The sequence below is a fragment of the Triticum aestivum genome, chromosome 4B (genome assembly GCF_018294505.1).
Source record: "Triticum aestivum cultivar Chinese Spring chromosome 4B, IWGSC CS RefSeq v2.1, whole genome shotgun sequence".
Classification (NCBI taxonomy): Eukaryota; Viridiplantae; Streptophyta; class Magnoliopsida; order Poales; family Poaceae; genus Triticum; species Triticum aestivum.
The window spans coordinates 110735745-110755817 of NC_057804.1; the positions used below are offsets into that span (position 1 = coordinate 110735745).

The 20073-nt window shown below is 44.9% G+C and overlaps 2 protein-coding genes across 2 annotated transcripts; both read right to left on the reverse strand.

Moving 5' to 3' along the window:
- Nucleotides 1-1123: 1123 nt before the first annotated feature.
- LOC542857 (protein disulfide-isomerase-like) lies at nt 1124-4799 on the reverse strand. Its single transcript, XM_044512827.1, has 10 exons — nt 4521-4799; nt 4131-4161; nt 3756-4040; nt 3463-3651; nt 3177-3302; nt 2365-2502; nt 2145-2264; nt 1922-2039; nt 1699-1811; nt 1124-1612 (listed from the first exon to the last, which is right to left on the reverse strand). Exons 1-10 carry the CDS (start codon nt 4718-4720, stop codon nt 1394-1396), a joined length of 1539 nt encoding a protein of 512 aa, XP_044368762.1. The 5' UTR covers nt 4721-4799; the 3' UTR covers nt 1124-1393.
- Nucleotides 4800-12376: 7577 nt separating this feature from the next.
- Nucleotides 12377-19819, reverse strand: LOC123091340 (TOM1-like protein 3). Its single transcript, XM_044512828.1, has 10 exons — nt 19527-19819; nt 19238-19398; nt 18160-18238; nt 17754-17852; nt 17560-17673; nt 16881-17050; nt 15921-16002; nt 13934-14019; nt 13618-13851; nt 12377-13478 (listed from the first exon to the last, which is right to left on the reverse strand). Exons 2-10 carry the CDS (start codon nt 19342-19344, stop codon nt 12719-12721), a joined length of 1731 nt encoding a protein of 576 aa, XP_044368763.1. The 5' UTR covers nt 19345-19398; nt 19527-19819; the 3' UTR covers nt 12377-12718.
- Between the last annotated feature and the right edge of the window lie 254 nt (nt 19820-20073).

Below are 20073 nucleotides of genomic sequence, written 5' to 3' on the forward strand. Positions count from 1 at the left end.
GAGGCAAAGTAGAGGTGGGAGTAGGAGTAGCTGCCCATAACAGAACATGAAGCTTGATTCATTCATACTGGGCGGTTGAAACCTATTGGTGAGTAACTCCACCTATTAAATGGTGAAGTGATGAATTAATTTTTCTGCCAGTGCATTAAAAATGCATGCAATCTCCTTAATGGTTGATACAGTACGTGGGTCAATATTATGAAGTGATAAACATTTCAAATAGACATTATAGTTAGTTTAGCATAAAAACCTGTATGAATTGGATTGCTGCATTTTTTTCAACATTGATGCACATGACAGTAATATACAATACTTAAATATAACTGATTCTTTTAGGAGATGATTAACTAGGGTGCAACATGGAGCAGCTCATGAACTTAGAGTTCAGCCATGAGATGAACTAGTAGAGTCCCTTCGGAAGAGAATGAATGGAAGTGGTAGTCGACATCAAGAGTTCTTCTTCAGTGATAACATATCTCACTGGATCCATCTTGTCAGCACCAAGGACAACACCAACTCTTCTCCTCACTATCACAGCTGCTCGTGGTTCCATTTGCGTGAGAGGGAGAGAGGTGGAGACGAGAGACACATATACTATCACATCTCACCTGATGTTCGGCAGCATTTATTGCCAATTATGTGTGTTGGCCCACTTTATGTATTTACATGTGTATTTGTAACTTTATGATTGTGTATCCCCTCGTATTCAATTAATCAATATATTAAGTATGCATCTTAAAGCTTCAATGGACTGCCTGGATATCATCCTCAGTATGCATCTCAAAGCTTCAATGGACTGCTTCAATGGACTGCTTGGATATCATCCATGTCCCAAAAATCCGCGTCGGTATGCGGGTGGTGTACCCCTCGCGGCCGAAGTTCAACAACCTCCGCCCGCCTCTTAGCTCCTCTCAATGTTTGTTGACTTCAAATCCACAATGTTGAGAGAGGTCAGCTCGCGGTACAAAAACAACCCGTTGGTACGTATGCTCCGCCAAGCAATCGAATTTAGTCCAGTGGCGATTCGCCTGGGTTGCCACCAATTTCGCAAGCGTCTGGCAGCACTAAGCATAGGAGATTAGTTTCAGGCGACCCGACCACAGCAAGTGAAACACATGCATGATGATTCTACCAGGCACAGAAGCACCGTTTATTACCAAAGCTCTCCACAGACCATTTCTAATGTCACTTCTCGATAATTTAACTAGGTACACCACGGACGGATTTGTTACAGTATTTCTCGCAACGGGATACAGTATCAGGCAAAACCGGGGACAACACATCCAACAACCAACTCTCGTCTTAACCCCCTCGCAAAATCTGGCGTTGGAAGCTGCCTTGCCAAAACATATTTCCCCCTCCCCTACCTGTCTGCTGCTAGCAACACTGATGCTCAGAGCTCGTCCTTCAGAGGCTCCGTGGCAGCCGGTTCCGCCGCCTTCTCGGTCGCCGCCTGCCCGGCAGTCTCCTTGTTCTTCTTGATGTAGTCGACAATCTCATCGGCCGTCCTGCCGCCCTCGTAGGAGACCTTCTTTCCGCTGGGAGTGACGAAGTAGAGGGTGGGGTAACCCTGGACATCGAACTCACTGGGCACGTCATTCGCGGTCGCGTCCTGTGGACAAGGTTGAGAAACAGTGGTTAGGTAAGTTGTATTTCGTTTGCTGGAACTGGAACGACGGAGAGGGCAACAAATATTACCATCTTCGCGATCACAACGTCCTCTTCGCTTTGAAGGGTGGCAGCTGCCTCGTCGAGGATGGGTGCTAGCTTCTTGCAGTGTCCGCACCAGGGCGCATAGAATTCAATAAGAACTGCAATATAAGGTGGCAAATCAATGAGCATATAGTTATAGGGAATCGCAGTCACTTGCTACAACTAGCTTAATCCAGCGAGGGAAAAAAAGATTAACAAAGATGATTACCATTTTTGCCAGATTTGAAGACCACGTCGTGAACGTTGTCAGCCACAACTACCTTAACAGGCTCATTGTTGGCCTCAGGAATAGGCTCGGACTTCCTGAATGGTGTCAATTTGCCATCCTACAATACAAATGAACACTAATGAAATTGCTAAACAGATTACCTGGGATCAAACAAATAAGGTTGTAGTCCAACAATCAAGTGAAACAAGGAATGGCTACTTACGAAGTAATCCTTCAACCAAGCAACAATTTGGCCAGCCTCAACCTGTTCCTTCAAAAACTTCTTCGAGTCACTGTCTTGAATGAGGATAAGTGGTGCCTGATCCTCTTTCAGCCCGAAGTACTATGTTTCAAAGAAAAAATATGTTAGCACCATGGAAAAAACAACAGTATGGATAACTACTACCTCTGTAAAGAAATAGAAAGGGAAACAGGCAATCAACCTGGAAAGCGCCTTGGCTCGCTTCAATGTCACCAATTAGGAACTTGACATCCTTGCCGCTGAACTCCTCTACAGCACCATAGTAGGCTTTCTTGAAGGACTCAAACGGTCCAGTGGAGAAGTTCAAAAAGAGCATGGCCTGCATACCATTGGATGTCAGAGAACAGAAGTGACAAATAATGAGTAACCAATAACTAAAAAACAATGAAAAGGCTAATGCTCTAAGCAGCTTCACCACTATCTGAAATATTTTTACGCAAAAAAGCACTGAAAACACCAAAGATGGCATTCTGCATCTCAAACAATCATTACATCTATGGCTCTAAAGTAGACCTTTCAGGTACAACAACCATGAATGAAAACACAAAGATCCAAAAGGCTAACAAAACTAAATACACTAGTAATCCTCCAAATGTGCTGAACAAATTCATTGCAAGATGATTTCTTAGATGTACAGGATGAATGAACATTGAAGGAACTAGCTGCCCAATTCAAAGACTTGGGCCGACAAGTGACTAGATTATACAATGTCAACATGTTGAAGAATAAATTGACAAATTCAACCATCATTTGATTGCAGAAGTTTTCTGTACACACCAAGAGTCAGGCTGATAATCAACTGAAATATACAGTAGCAATCATCTCTCTTATCAAAACAACATACAGTGATAAAAATTATGGCCTCATTAGTTACAAACATGAGGCATAGACCTAACTGACTAAGCATATAGTAGAAATCAGTCAACTATACAGAACTCACACAATTAAGAAAAATGACAAAGCATTCTAGAAGCAAGTTGTGTCAGTCATTACCTTGGGAGCATTGCTCTGGAAGAATTTCAAGAGGTAAGGATGGTTGTCAGGGTTCTTGTCAAAAGTAACAACTTTCGGGGTGCTGCTAGCCTCAATGAATTTCTCCAAAGCAGAAACATCAAAATCCTGCAAAATGTCACATCACTAAGTTAATACCCAGTAATCTGTATGAAGTAAGAAGAACACAGATAAACATTCCCTCTGTTCCATATTAGTTGTCACTAGATTGTACTAAATCAGCAACAACTAATGTAATGATTAGTTCACAGAGGGAGCAAAGTATAACCTTGCTGTCAACAACGAGCTCATCAAATGGCTTGAATAGCCTAACCAATGGCCTCTCCACTGCGGCATCACCACGTGGGAGATGGTTGGCATGCACGGTGTGGCCAAAGTCATAATCAGACCTCAGCTTCTCAGCAACCTCAAGGAAGTTTGTAAACTCAGTGCCGCTGAATTCCGTGAAGACACCAACCTATACAATTGCCATGATTACTTAGTCAGCAGGCATAGAACATTAACCATCGGTATATGACAATTGCTATATGACAGTTAGAACAGACAAAATAAGAAACTTACAATGTGGATCTTGCCGTCTTCGAGGTAAGTGGCATCTTCAGGTGCCTTGATCTCCTTGGAAGCAGGGCCAACCTGCTTCTTCAAGTACTCAACAATTCCCTCAGCCTCCCTGGGGCCCTTGTATTCCTGAATGTTCTTTCCTCCGTTCCTGAAGATCTTGAGGGTAGGGAAGCCCTGGACCTCGTACTTGCCCGCAAGCGGCTTGTTCTTCTCATCGTTGGCATCAACTTTAGCGAGAACAATCGCTGGGTCGTGCTTGCTCAACAGTTGGGCCGCCTTCTCATACTGCAACAGCACACATCAACGAATGAGATCACTCCATTCAGCATATATCACTAGTGCTAAGTAAGTGATCCAGGGATGTAGAAGAATTACCTCAGGTGCCAAGCTCTTGCAGTGTCCACACCTGAAACAAATCAATTTTAAAGAATTAGCAACGACCTTGACAAAATTCAGACCAGACTAAGTGAGATTGTACTGAAATAAGTCGAACAGACAGAATCTGCAATACATAGTTAGTACAGTATAAAGCTGGACGCAGTGGGTGGAATCCCAAGAGGAACCCCAGCCCAACAACCTTTAAACCCTCGAGGAACTTCAAATACAACCAGAACTACAGAGGAATCGGCGATCCAGACGCACCAATCAGCAAAGCCAGATCCCCCGTGGTCCGTAACTGACGCATCTGAGACCCCTCTAAACCGACCACGATCTAAACTCGTCCGATCCGCCAGAACAACACCGATACCAGAGGCGAGGGCTCACCATGGGGCGTAGAACTCGACGAGGATGAAGGGGTGCTTGGCGATGGCGTCGTCGAAGTTGTCGGCGTGCAGGGTGAGCACGGCCTCGGGGGCCGCGGCGGCCTCCTCGGCGGCGGCAGCCTCCTCCGCCCTGGCCGCCGGGGCGGACAGGACGACGGCGAGCGCGAGCAGCAGCGAGATCCAGACCTTGCAGATCGCCATGGCGGAAGGAACTGGGGAGCAGTGATGAGATTTCTCGGGGCGGACACGACCACGCCGCGGTGCTCCACGGGTTTTAATAGGAGCGGAGAGGCCGAGAGGTGGGGGTTTAGAGTCTCCAACGTGGACGCGGTCCACGGTGGACTGGACCGTGTCCACGGGTCCCACGACGGCCAGGGCTCTGTGGGCGCGGCCCACAGAGATCACGGGAGGATTACTCGGACTTTTCGCACTAAGGTCCCTGTTACTATCCGAATCCCAATTTGAGGTGTTAAGGCCGCTAAAAGTTGGGCTAATAAACTACAATGAGGTCCCTACCGAGGGTGTCGATCCAATTAACTGGAATATGCCGCGTGACTCGAAACGGGAGGGGTTAGCGGATCCGGGACGCCACGTCACGCTCGTGCGCCGCCAGTGTACGGTACACGTGGGCTGCAAACACGTACCCGTATGGCGTCAGACCAATCGGAACTCGCCACGTCGTGTCAGTGACATGTCCACTGCTCCCTGATTAGCCGAGGCTACTCAGCCGACGCGCACCGGGCACTGTTTAGGAGAGATATGGCGGAAATATTTATGTTTGGAAGATTATTAATTCCATCCTATCTCAGGAGATCATTCATTCATTCGCTGCATATAAATGTATGAAGAAATTAACCCGTTCCAAATTTGGAGTATCTTTGGTGATTAATGATTTGCATGGAACACAATAATAATTCTGCGTAATTTTTATTCGTTTCATACTAAAAAAAAGCGTGACGGTCGATTCTACGAGCCACACATTGCCCATCTCACGTCGCCAAAAAATGCATGAAAATACTTTTTTTTTAGAAACACTATAGATGTTCTTTTTTTTTTTGAGGGTCACTATAGATGTTCACAAACACGTATATACACCAACCGCGAAAAAAAACACGTATATACACTTCCCCTGCTGAGCGCATGCACGCATAATCAGCAGACTGGACATACACGACATTTCCTGTTTCGTTAAAAGTGGATTAGTGGACGGTGGAAAATGCCCGTCGCAGCAAAACTGATGGCGACGCCTTTGCGAACAACCTTGGTCCAAATGCGGTGCGAATGAAAAAGATCATCTAACGTTAGTATGTAATAATTCCGAAGTTTGTTGAAAAGTGCAACACAAGGTCCAAATCTTACGTGCAAGGAAACACTAATCTTGGTGTTACGCGCAACTGACATCAAACCAGGCGGTGCAAAAGCGACTGCACTGCCTGTAATCCACCACCAAGCTCAGAGCTGAGACGTACGTTTGTTTGTTGTATGTATCTTTTTTTTTTCTTCTATGTATTGTAGTTGAGCACGGGAGATAAGCCTCATCTCAAGCTGGAAAAAGCTTGGAAGAAAACAACAAGATCTGGCGTGTGAATCTTGTTGTGTTGCACACGTGCCTTTTGTACTGTTATTATCACAGGCGTGACAATGACATGGGTATCGTCTCACACTCCCTTGTGTCTTGTGTGGAAGAGGCCAATCTTGAACTGAAGCGAGACAGGAGGCATCGCCTGTCGATCGTCCATTTTTCTTTTGGTGAGGCTACTGTGATGCAAAGCGAATGGACGGGTCCTCAACGGCCCGGGCGCCTCCATCGAGTATGATCCATGCAAAACGAGTTTACATGCAGATGAAGGCGCTTCCTGGAACCAACCGAGGCGGCGTGCACCGACTCACACGGCGAGCGTGCGCGCGGGCACGGTGGATTCCGGCGAGGAACTCACGCGGGTTTTCGCCTCCAACTACTGCGATGCGCAGGTCTTGATGGTCACGCTCTTTTGTCGCATGCCTCCTGCTTGTACTGAGTAGACGAGGGTAAAATGAATGTATATAAAAAACACATTCATCTTCAACACCACAGATTGAGCACGTATCTACGATAGCTTGATGGTGATTTACTCTGTTAACTTGTACGGCTAAGCTATTATATGCAGCCCTCCAAGCAAAGATTCTAATCTTCTGAGGTACATTAGCCTTCCAAATAATATTTCAGAGCCTCATTTCCCCATTAACATATACACTGGAGTTCTCCGGTGCCATGTCCGAGTCCTTAATATTCAGGGCCAACCTGTACGCACTCTTCATTGAAAACAACCCATTTTTCTTATGATGCCAGGCGATGAAGTCATCCTCGTTCAAATTTAGAATGCGTAACTTTAAAATTTCCTCCGCATCATGAGGGTAAAACAGATGCCTGATTAAATTCTCATCCCATCTCCTTGAGCCACTCATGAATAAATCAGCAACCCATTTGACCCTCGTTCTGGTCCTCTTAGCAGAAATTTTTAGGCCAAAATCCCTCGGAAGCCAATTATCCCTCCGAATATTTATACTAGCACCATCGACGACTCTCCAGATGATACCCCTTTTCAACAACTCGAGTCCATGCACAATACCTTGCCATGTAAGCGAAGTCGCTTGAGGGAAGACCGTATCAATAAGATGTCCATGAGGATAATATTTAGCTTTCATCACCTTTGCACACAAAGAGTCTGGAAAACCCAATAAACGCCAAGCTTGTTTGGCCAAAAGTGCTTGATTGAAAAGCCCGAAGTCCCGAAATCCCATACCCCCTTCACCTTTTGATTGAAAATGCTTTGGTATGCTGTCCCAAGGTACGTGCATTCCGTATGGGTTTGAGAGAGGTGTGGAATTTGCCGGATGAAGACATTTTAAACTGTTCGGGGCCGGACTGGTTTCTTATTTTATTGGATCAGTTAAGTTCGCCTATGCGTAAGCAAACAATTTTCATGTTCTGGAGAGCTTGGCATTTGAGAAATGACTTGATTTTTGGTAAAGGAAAGAAATCTATCTCGGCCTCAGTGAGTTTTATTCAAAATTATTGGGCTTCATTCTCATCTTGTCATGCAAAAACAAAGGGAGAGGTAAGTAACAAAGGTAAGGATGTGATTGATGGTTTACAACCCATTAGTAATGTGGAGAGGATTTGAGTTCCATGGCTGCCTCCCACTCCGGAATTCCTTAAGATTAATGTTGATGCAAGTTTTGTGGAGGCCGTTAGTGCAGCGAGCGTTGGGGTGGTTGTTAGAAATCATTCTGGAGAAGTTCTTATTTCTTCTTGGGATTATATTGGTTCATGTCTTTGTGTTGATGAAGCGGAACTTCGAGCAGCCATCTCAGGCCTTTACATTGGTATCACTCTTCACAAGCCCATTATTTTAAAAACTGACTGTTCTTTTGTGGCCTCGGTTTTTTGCAAATGATAACCTGGACAGGTCAAACCTTCTTGATTTGAAGAAGGAAGCGTTGAGTGTCTCCAAGATGATGAGTACTTTAAAAATCACCAAGATTAACAGGAAGGCGAATATGGTGGCGCGTGAGATTGCAAAATTTAGTTTTATAAATAGGTCTGATGGTATTCTTATTAATAGTGTTCCGCCCTGCGTGGCAAGAGCTGTAACGAATGATTGTACGAACATTTGTGTCAATTAATTAATATATGGGTGGGGTTTTTCAAAAAAATGAATGTATATAACGGAAATGCAATTTGGTGCCCGAGCTGAGATGCTCTCGATATCTATGCCACGAGTCAGCCTCGGGATTAGGGATGGTGCACGTATTTACTCCCGTATATGGATGTATTAGTCATTTTTTTGGGAAGGACAGCCCACACATGGCCGGATGGCGCATGTTCATTTATTCGCTACCTACCCGGGTGTTCTCATGATTTCCTGCGCGTGCTCCCCATGCCGGCCGTCGGCGCTGCTGCCATGGACGCTCACGACGAGTGGAGGCGCACCAGCTCTAACAGTTTGACCTGACGCAAGAAGCCTGCTAAGTGCGCTCATGCTGGTAGTCACCGTCGCCGCCATGGGCGCGAAGGCACCACCTCGTGTTCAGGCGCCTGCTCCTCCGGTTGGACGTCAGCGGTGGCTGCGAAGACACTACCATTGCTGCAAGCGATGCGCTCGCACGGCAAGTTGCCCTCGATAGCCCGCCGTTTGGCGACTTGTAGACGGCTACCCAAGTTCCATGTAGGCTCCCTCGTACGGTGCGCAGCCGTCTTTGCCGTGTCCGCCGTGGACGCGGCTGTCCTGCACGCTCACGCCAGAGCAGACGGAGAAGATGAGCCTGTTAGAAATTTTTGGAGCCAGAGTTGCACCTCCCAACAAATTATCAGCCCTGATTTGAAACAGCACAAGGTACGACAAAGCTAGCCGCTGCTAGTCTCTTAAGTAGGTGCCTCCGTCACCGGCTCGTCGGTGAAGCCGTGTTGCTCAGACGTAGGCATGTAACACTACAGATATGTGAGAGAAGGAAACATGATGGAGGAAGAGAAATTGAATCCATAGTGCTCCTGTCCAACGCGCTAGTGCATCTCAGCACGTTATATTATCGTGAATGTAATTAAATTCATCAGGACAATGGATAATGAATTCAATCTTTCGTCCAGCTCGTGTTTGTTGCCGCAGCCTGCAGGCCTGCACATGAGAAGGACGGATTGACGCTTTGATCTAGCACCGGAGCAGAGGGAGAGGTCAGCTTCGGAGGCAGCAGCCGGCTGGCCATTATTACAGAGAGAGAGACGTCAAGGGAGGACGCTGAGTGCCTGACAGTTGGCTTCCTGTACATGGTATATGTTAGTACATTATGTATTCTTTTGCGTATAGGCTGTGGTATTTCCTCAAAAACTGAATTTGGCTCACATCACGATGCTCTATTGAATGGTATAGATAGCAGGAGCAGCTGGGCTCGGGAGCCAAAACGCTGCTCTCTGTATATAAACACATTTTAGTGTGTTTGTTCATTTATTTTAATATATTGAAATACCTGAAACATACTTATATTTGTGGACATGGTGAACTATATTCATGGTACGACCAAGTACTAGAGAAAAGAAAACCCACGCAAATTCACTTCTTGTTACAATGGAGGGAGAAGACATACAACTACAAGTTGACGCACACATTTTCTTTACAAGACAAAAAATGGCGTACATATGGGATGTGTTTGGTAGGTTGCATATACCTCAGCCAGGCTCACACGGAAAGACAAAGGCCCGTTTGGTTACCCGCATTCACTGTTGGGCCTGCATAACATGAACATTAAAGCATCTCTGGGCCTGCATCCAAAGGAACGCTCAAATCTGCCGTTTTTGTAGAGCCAGGCCCGCGCGGTGCAACCCTACGCACGTGGGTGTGGGCGGTAGCACGAGTGTGTGTGGTCCCGACACGTCGCGTTGTTTCCAGACATGTCGTCATATTACCCTCACCTCCCTTCCTTACCGCTCTCTCCCCTCTTCCCCACTCACACCAGTGGCGGCGACGACAGCGGCAACCTGAGCTCTAGTGCGAAGCGATACAAGACGGCAGCGGCGACCGCCGGAGCGACTCTGGACCTCCACCGGAGCGCATCGGCCATGGTGGTAAGACCTCGTCCTCTCTGTACATTCAGTCCTTTCGATTCAGGCTAGATTAGATTAGAGCACGCGATTGAAGAGTTAGGGGGGGGGGTGAACACATCGGGGGCAGAGGATTGTCATAAATCGATTCTGCATCGACGGCTACTAGGGTTTATAGGTTATTGTTCGACTACATCGGGGGTGGGGATTGGGGTACAAACTTTCTTGTCTAGCCGCGGCGACCCTGGAGTCGCGTCGAGTGGCGGGGGAGGGCGTAGTCATATTCTTTTCTTCCTCATCGTTTTCGTCAAGAACGATGGGTCTTGCACGCTTGCCTGCCGCTAGCGCCCTGGACACCATCTGCACCTCGTCGTTGTCGGCCTCCGGCGACCCGAACGTGCTACTCTAGTACGCCGCTGCACGCTAGTCGTCAAGCGCCTTGTACTGAATGTACTTGGCCCATTTTGCCCGCTGTCAAGCGTCGTCGGAGTCTGCATGATTTATGGCCCAGCGCAGGATGTCCACTAACATCGCGAACTTGGTTGGGTCCGGAACCAGTGTCTTCAGCTCATCCGGTGTAGCCTTCTTCATCACAGCATCGGCCTCCTTGTGCATGTCGTCTATGCTGCTAAAGTTTGAGCACACTTCCATGGTGTGCTCAAACTTCTTGCGGTCACCGAGCGAGCACCCAAGGAAGAAGGCCCTCCATCCAATGCCCCAGGGGAAAGGGTTGGGGTTGGAGTTGGAGTTCATGCCGAGGGGAATGTGGTGAAACATATGGGGTTTTAGTGCGGTGTTGGGTTAGTGGGGTGGGTTAATATAGGCGCGTTAGGCCGATATGAACGAACGCTGAACTTTGAACTGTGTGATGTTCATAATGCAGATGGACAAGGGCAAGGAGGTGATGCCATCAACGAAGAAGGGCAAGGAGGTTGTGCCTCCATTGGTCGAAGTGCCAGTGCAGAATCACCCAAGCCCCAAGCGAAGGAGCTATGGCAACTTTCATCAGGAGGCAGGACCAAACCACTTCTGCAAGGTTATCCTTGCTCTGAAGCTGGAGAGTTTGCCATTGCCTCTGGACTTCAGGAAGCACTTCCCCGCCATCCCTACAGAGTTCAAGCTCGAGACGAACACCGGCTGCGCATGGAGGGTGACGGTGAGGGTGATTAATGATAGGGTCACCCTTGATCAGGGTTGGGCCACCTCCGCCGCCGTTAACCACATCATGATCGGGTACATGCTGACGTTCAAGCTGCTGTCCCCCGACACCATGAAGGTGATCGTCTTCAACAACGAGGGCGTGGAGGTGGTCACCAAGTGCAAGGAGCACGGCAATGCCTTCACCGCGACTGCCAGAGCTCCTGTTGGCCGTTCCTTGTTAGTTCTTGCTTTAAGACTTGAATTTCGTTTAGGAACTTGTCGTACTATGTTGGTTTAAAACTTCTTCTGCGTGGTTAAGACTTATGTTTGTGCCCAAGATTGTTCTATTGCTACTAATTTAGTTGTTAGTAGTTCATGTGTGCTTTTGGTAACCTCATCACATCGAAGAGGAGGTTACTACACAACTATCCTGGATGTAACCAAACAACCGGACTTGTGTTTCCCCTCAAACTAATCCGCAACCAAACAACATGCCTTTTATTTAGCACATTCAGGCTATAAGGGATGCAGGTAATCAATCAACATATGCAGATGTTGACTTTAACGACAAGTATGTAAAGTGCCAAAAAAACAGTGCAGGTAACCAAAGCGCCCATGGATCGTGGATGCATGTGCAACTAGCACGGGACGGGACAAAAGAAGGTAGCAGGTTAGCTGCCAGCTTTTACAATTCATAGAAAAAAAACAGGCACCAATATTTCAAGGAAAACTCTGGCAACTGTCCATGTCCTTCGAGCGAGTGTGAACGGCTGGGACACTCTTCTTGCATGCGTGCAAGCCGACAGTACAGTTCGAGCGAGTGTGAACGGCTGGGACGCTCTTCTTGCATGCGTGCAAGCCGACAGTACAGTTCAATGTTAACCATTGGCAATGGGTTTCCATGCATTCTGCCAACGGTACCAGAACTTAGCTAGAGCTTGAATTCTTTTCCCTTTTTTCGAGATAAAAAGAGCTAACTACTTGAATTCTCAAGCTAACTGCTTAGTAGAAGAACAAACTGGGGCGTCCATAATTTCTCCACGTTGAAAAGAAACTACTCCGGATCAAAATATAAGACGTTTTTGCAGCTCAAAGTGAACTACAAAAACGTCTTAAGATATTGGTACACGAGGGAGTAAGTCTTACAAGATCAAATTGCAAACTCAACTATGAATAGAAGAATACTGCTGTCAAATGGAGAAATATATACAGCTAAGTAAAATAAAGCCAGAATCGATAACCAATACCACACAAGAAAAAGGTGAGAAATGCAACTCGCTACACACCACACTCAGTATCATGATTACGTATCTGACACCTGTGATTCTAATTGTCCAATGCGCAAACCAAATAATTCCCGAGGCAATAAAGAACAGACCGACCGAACCCTCTTATTTGATGGCATATCTAATTCGCCAACCTGTAGCAAAACCAGCAGCTTGGCAACTCAATTATGTGTGTTACATGACTGAAACACTCATCACTCAGCGAGTCCTGCGGCTGTTGGCTGGTTTAGATGGAGAAGATGGATTCTTCTTGGCAAAATCAACAAGATCCTTGAAAAGGGCATCCTCAGGTTTGGGCTGGCGGGATGCTGTCGACACTGATGCGCTCTTCCCATTCTCAGTGTTCCTTTGATTAAGAGAAAGGCTTTCTGTCCGCGTCAGCATCTCATCGTAGCCACCTTCATTGTTCTCACCAGGAAAGCCATGTTGTTGCTCAAAGAACTGCTGTCTTTGGCCATACCTTGCAGGAGGAGGCGGTAGGGAAACTGGAGCTTGAGCTTCCCATGGAGCTTTTGGAAGATCTTCACTAGTTGAAGACGAAGAGAAACCAGGAAGGGCAGTGGGGTTTATGAAGTCATCATCAGGAAGGCTCTCAAGCTTATTCACAGATGGCTCACTCGTAGGACGAGAAGGCATGGAGAAACTGGGTGCTGCAGTTGGGTTTATGAAGTCATCAGGCACATTTTCTGATCTGCTATCATAATTTGGCACTTGATCTGTTTCTGTTTTTGAATGAGATGGTGCAGACATATTGGCTGGGGCCGTTGGGTTGACAAAATCATCTGGTACTTTTTCAGACTTATACGATTCCCCACTTAGATAGTCGACACTGCTTGCCTCTGTGTAAACAGGCCTTTTTGTCAATGGTGGTGGAGGAAGAAGTGGGCTTGGGTATGGCCTTTCATTTCTTGGAACAGAAGACATGTTGCCCTGTGCTGCTGCGCCATCCCTTGCAGACCTATAATTTAGTCATCAGGAACGCAATTTGAGAAAGTGCTAATACTAGTTTTGATGCCGCAGAAACTATCCAAAGCATGGAACACTAACATGGATGAAAAGATAATAATAAAAATATAATGGAAAAGAATACAGCTTACCTGCGGGAAAGCACGGAGAACTCATCTTCTGGTTCATCGTCCTCATGGTGTACATTAAGAAGGGGGGCAAATGAAGCCCCAGCAGGCCGAGGAGGGGCTGTCCCTTGGTTTATGTTACCAGCAACAGGCACTGGTATATTTGGAGAGACTCCTTTTGCTATGTCATCATGACGCTGAAGAACACGCTGCAACTCATCATTTAGTCCTAGAGCCTGAAACAGAAGGCTCTCATCACTGCAGAGGGAATACCAGAAGTCCTGTCACATGACAATGTAAAATGCACAGAAACAAAAAGGCAGAGTGAAAAAATGCATACCCAGTATCGCTAACAAGATCCATCACACGAGCATGATAAGAACGACACTGCCCAACAAGGTCAACAATGACCTCCTCCCTCACACCCTATAACATGAAGCACAATCAAATCGATATTTACAGTAAACAGCACTGGCACATGAATGACATACATCAATAGCCAAAACGTCAAAACATCAGTTCTCCTGAATATCACTTCATGTATCTCATGAATACACTAAACAGAGAAGCAAAAGGGCATACATCGATATAAGTTCTACTTTTCTAAGAATATCAGTTCATTGTCTTAAAAACAAGGCCAAAACATCAAGTACAAGCGATTCAGGCCAGCATAGTGTAAATAGAATAATTCGATTTCCAGAAGACTATTATGTCGGTATCGTTCTCCTTTCCATCATCAAACTTTGTAACACTTTATAAGGTAGGCACCATTACATTCACGTAATAACTCCACGAAGGGCATCTTCAATGCGGGCGCTAACAGGCGGGAGCCAGGATTTATTTCCCAGGCAATGAGCGGTTACGTGGATTAATCCTGGCATCGACCGCTTCCTCGACGCAAAACAAGGAGCCAGGCACTAGGCCCTTTTCCTTCACGAGCCGAGACAAGGCGCTGTTTCCAGTCCGGATGTTTAGCATCGCTAGTTAGCACCTTGCATTGGAATAGACGGCACTTAGCGCTTTTTAATTTTTCTGGGTGTTTTTTTTGAAGGGGAGCCTTGGCGCAGTGGTAAAGCTGGGTTCAAGTCCTGGAAACAGCCTCTTACAGAAATGTAGGGAAAGGCTGCGTACTATAGACCCAAAGTGATCGGACCCTTCCCCGGACCCTGTGCAAGCGGGAGCTACATGCACCGGGCTGCCCTTTTTTTCTGTTTAAGCGTCTAGATAAGCTTTAAATGTTTATTTGTAGATGCCCTACCAAATCCTGGTAGGTGAATTAACGCTCATGTGCCCTCTTTAACTGGTGACTGCTCGGTTCTCCTGAAATCTACATTCAAGTTAAAGAAAAGAGTACGGCTATTAATTTCTATTCCCTCCATCCGGGTTTATTGGGCCCCCTTATATTTTGGGTTCAACTTCGACCATCTATTTGAGTATCAAAATATAAAGTATATGCTACAAAAAGTGTATTGTTGGATTTGTATTTGAAAGAGGTTTTTCCACGATATAATTTTTGTGACATACAGTTTACGTTCTATTGGTCAAATTTATGGTTAAACTTTGGCCCAAAATAAAGGAGCTCCAATAAACCCGGACGGAGGGAGTATTTAAGCATTCATGTATCTTGGAGATGGTATGATGCTAAGAATGTTTCATTTGGGTCAAAATGGAATGCTTACAATCATCTAAACTTGCAGGAAACGACTGAGTTAGCAACCAAGGCTTCCATCATACAATCAAGGGTATTTATGTTACAGGCCAATAAAGTTTGAACAGCATGAATAAGCTTTAAATGGGTGGAATGTACTCCAGACATGCCACATGAGTTGGAAGTTGAGTAAACAAGTACTCCCTCCGTCCCATATTAATTGTCGCTGAAATGGATGTATCTAGATGACTAGATGTATTTCAGTGCTAGATACATCTGTTTGGGTGACAACTAATATGGGACAGAGGGAGTATTTTATTATCCATTATAGACGAAGAGGCCTGATTAACCATGGCACAGTCAGAAGACTGAAATAAATGAGAATGCATCCTGAAACAGCTCGACTCACTATATGTGGATTTACCATCTCTCGAATGTAGTATTAATATGTAAAACAACAAATAGTAAATCATATCTCTCGAATATAGTATTAAGATGTGAAACAATAAATAAATCATATTTTTATGCCTAATTTTTTTACTGAACCAAGAAAAATGTAAGTCTGGAAGAGATACCAATCATAATAAAATAAACCAATGAATGCAAAACAGAAAGAAAAAGCAAGATCCTGCGATTATAATACACTAAAACACAAACACAATGCTTTTGTGAAGGTCACCTCGGGGTGCCTGTGGTCAAGTGCATTTAACATCTCATCCAGCACATCCACAATTCCTCGAGCACTCTGGATCTCACTTAGACTGTAATTCACATTGGACAAGAAAAATGAGGGTAGATCAAAACTAAAAAAGTTCTGCAGGGATGAAAAGATAAACACAATTGCAAGAATACAATCACTGTTTGATATGATTATGAAAATAAGACCTTCAAAAGTACTCCTCCGTATCAAAATATAAGACTGTCAAAAAAAGTCTTATATTTTGATACAGAGGGAGTAAATAATATCTTGTGTGTGCCGTAAACTATAAACTATAAAGCCTTGTCTTTTGTCGCCAGAAATACCTATGCAATTACCAAAGCTTTTTAAACTTAAAATGACCCTAGTTGCATGGATATGAGCCTTGTTGCACAGGGAGCCAGAAACAAATTAGTAGCCAGTGCAATGCTTCATTGCTACTAGCTTGTATGTTTTTGAGTTAAATGTGAGAACCAATGAGGATAGTGCCAACCATAAAGAGTGGAGGTCCACGTACGAGAACAATATGCGCCAACTGCTAAGAAATATCCAAGTTATATAATGTGGCTATGAGAGGTGTAGTGTGTTTGATCGATCCTATTGGTTTGATGTTATGTGTGCATGTTTTGCAACCCTTTTTGCTATGCTTGTTTCAATGAAAATAATCAAAATACGGACTACTCTGTAATTGTTGTTTTATCAGCGCATACGAACTCACATAAACGAGACATCAAGCTAATCACAAACAAGTTTGCAGTCACTAGAAAGGAGGGGGTGCAACCGAGGGAAGCAAAACAAACAAAACAAGGCACACAAGACAAAAGGCAAACACAAATGGGATAAGAGAAGATGAGTGATGCTCGTACTGCATGCAACACTAATAAGTGAACCAACAAAAGGAACCAAATCATAAATCAAATATGCATGCAAATAAATAAATACCTCAGGGGAGGTGCAGCAGGGGTACTAGATTGGAGAGAAGCTTGTATAGCTACATCTTCATAGCTTTGACCTGGAGGATATAGATGTGGCTGCCTCAAAGGTTGAGTCTGAGGAGGTGTAAACAGTGGAACTGTATTCTCCTCGCGAGGCGGAAAATCGACACCAGCTGCCTGCAGAAAGAAAAGGAAAGGCATCCTGATCATGGTTTGTACTGAAGGAATTGCTTAGTAACTCAGCACATTATTGTATATCTACTTCTACTAAGTATGCAGTGAAAATATGAAATGGAGCAGACCAAAGTCATTGGGAAAAAATAGTTATTAAGCAAAAAGCTGAGAATTATATAATTGTACAACATACTCCCTCCATTCCTAAATGTAAGTCTTTTACACATTCCACTATAGAGACTACATTCAGATGTATATAGATGTCTTTTAGAGTATAGGTTCACTCATTTTGCTCCGTATGTAGTCTATAGTGGAATCTCTTAAAAGACTTATACTCCCTCCGTCCCAAAATTCTTGTCTAACATTTGTCTAGATAAGGATGTATCTAACACTAAAACATGACCAGACACATCCATATTTGGACAAATCTAAGACAAGAATTTTTGGGACGGAGGGAGTATTTAGGAACAGAGGAAGTAGATAACAATAAAGAAGTCATAAGTGGAAGGTACCCTGAGTTCTTGGTACGCAGTGTGGTACTGAGGATATCTCCCGGAAGGACCTCCAAAAGCCACTTGCCATGTGTCAATCAGACTCAATATTTTCTCCCGGACGTTTAAGTCTGGCTGTAAAGATAAATATAGAATCAAAACGGAGGGACTTGAATCCAGGAAACAATAGTTAACCATTGAATTAGTATCGCCACCTTTTTCTTTACTATCTTAACCATTTCACTTAGTATATCACGCTCAATGATCTGTTGGTAAACAATATCCCCGCAATTTTTGCTTAGAGTCTCTAACACCTGAAAAAGAGGCAAGATAATTAAATCAGCGAACAAACTAGATATGCACGTAAGAAAAAATGTATACACTGCTTATCAAAACAAATGGATGCACGTGGAAACATAAAACTTAGACGAGACAACATATTTAAACTAAGTGACAAACAGATAGATGCACTTTTTGAAAATGTATGCATTATTAGCAACTGAACGTATGTAGAACTTGTGTATTCCAACAACACCAGGCACATTTAACAAAATTTAGAAGATGTTTTACCAAGTCACAACTCCCAATAGTTAAATATACAAGGAATTTCGTAGTACTCACATAAAGGGCCAGAATTTGCACTTTCGAATTCTTATTCCCAAGGCGCTTCTTTAGGAGCTTAAGTGCATCCTTTGCTTGTCTGCATTTCAGGTCCAGTGAACATTTATCAATATGCTTTGTGTAAAACACGTGAAGATAGCAAGTTAAATTTGAGAGCACTGCCAAAAATTACCGCATTCATAACACTATATAAGACTAAACAACAATGACAGCAATCCAATCCAATATACTAAACTAAGCAATATGCAGCACTCACACCATGAACCGGATTATAAAGTATATATAATCATTAATACAGAGCAGAGTGGCTTCCATTATTCACAATAAGTACACAAATCTCAATTATAATATTAATGGTCACAAGTTTGAAATCACCCTTTATAGGCATATTGACCTTCTTGAGAGCCTTAGGTAATTCCTGCTATCCATAAACTCCGGAAGTTACAACTCACCCCCAGGATAGGGATGAGTAACAAACAGGTTTTATTCCATGTGACTTTGAGTACTCATTGTAAATGCTTCATCGCGAAATATCATGGGACATCAAAACCACAGGTTAACAACAGATACCACTGGTCCATCACAACTTATTCTCTGAGACTGGTGACTGGCACAGCTAATTATCAACAAACTATTCATCAATTAACAAAACACCTTACCGTCCATGCTAACAACCATACAAACCTAATATTCCAGATTCCTAATAAATTACAAAAAAAGAGGCTAGAAATCTAGACGAGCTGCAGATACACCGCAGCAACAATTTTGTAAATAACATATAGTAGAGAACACATGGTTCCACGTGGTCGGACCCTTCCCCAGACCCTGCGCAAGCGGGAGCTACATGCACTGGGGCTGCCCTTTTAGAGAACACATGGTTACACGATGTTTTTCTATTAACAGAAGTCGCACAGGATGGAATGCAACAAATAACGCCATCAATTAAAAAAAACAGCATCAGAACCATACTTAATCTCTCTGCTAGAAAGAACTAGCAGATTAGCAATATTTCATAAGATTAATCCAAACAAATCATGTTCGTGATGAAGGTAAACACAGAGGGGCAGTCTGTTCATACCCGGGATCCATGTTGATGATGTCGCAGAGCTCGATGTTGACGGCCCAGTCGGGGCCGATCAGCATGTCGCTCGTCGCCCTCTCTGCGCAAGACACGGCCGCCGACATTTTCAAACCAGCGGCGCAAACCCAAGACGACGACCACGTCCAAAAACCCTAATCCTGCACCAGACGAAATCCCCTGATCAATCAGCGCCAAGATCCACCAGGCCCCGAAAACCCAACCCCGACTCGATCCCTCCCCTCGACCTAGCTCCTGACCCCAAACCCAGAGAGCCCGAGAATTTTACCGAATCTGAGCGGGGGGGTCGGCGCCAGGCAGCACCGGAGCCGCCTCTCCTCCGATCCGGGGCGATGGGGCCGACGCGCCTCGTGCCAAGACGAGGGGAACGGGGAGTTGGTTCGTGGGAATGGTGGGGGCGGATCAGATTTGGAGCGGACTGGTGTGGGATTGGAGGTGTTCTTGGTGGGAAAGAAAGACTGGTTAGACTGGGTTGGGGTTGGGGAGGTGGGGGAGAAGGGAAAACGCGGGCGGACGGTGGACTTTTTCCGGCGTGAATGTGAGGGCCTGCAATTCTAGACTAGACTAGCGTTTTGTGTTTTTATTATTTCTTTCGTGTTTTTATTATTTCTTTCGTGTTTTGGGGGTTGAAAAATCTTGGCTTTATCCGGTGGTTTGTAGCTCTGGAATCTGGATGGTGAAGGGTTTCAGTTTGTTTTGGCTTTGTTGTTGCTTGGAGCGGGGTCAAAATTGCTTTGGGTGGTTATTTTAAGGTTGTCGTGCGAATTGGGGGTCAGATCGTAGTTCAGCTGTCCAAATGGGATGTTGTTGCAAAG

Bases quoted from the DNA above. Each gene is read 5' to 3' on its own strand.
- LOC542857 (XM_044512827.1), bottom strand. From the start codon at position 4,720: ATGGCGATCTGCAAGGTCTGGATCTCGCTGCTGCTCGCGCTCGCCGTC. The intron at 2,265-2,364 runs GTTGATTGCCTG...TTTGAAACATAG, and splicing joins CGAGCCAAGGCGCTTTCCAG to TACTTCGGGCTGAAAGAGGA. The intron at 1,812-1,921 runs GTAATCATCTTT...CTTATATTGCAG, and splicing joins CTTCAAATCTGGCAAAAATG to TTCTTATTGAATTCTATGCG.
- LOC123091340 (XM_044512828.1), bottom strand. From the start codon at position 19,344: ATGTCGGCGGCCGTGTCTTGCGCAGAGAGGGCGACGAGCGACATGCTG. The intron at 17,051-17,559 runs GTACCTTCCACT...TTCTTTCTGCAG, and splicing joins CTGCGTACCAAGAACTCAGG to GCAGCTGGTGTCGATTTTCC. The intron at 16,003-16,880 runs GTATTTATTTAT...TGTGAATTACAG, and splicing joins CCTGCTGCACCTCCCCTGAG to TCTAAGTGAGATCCAGAGTG.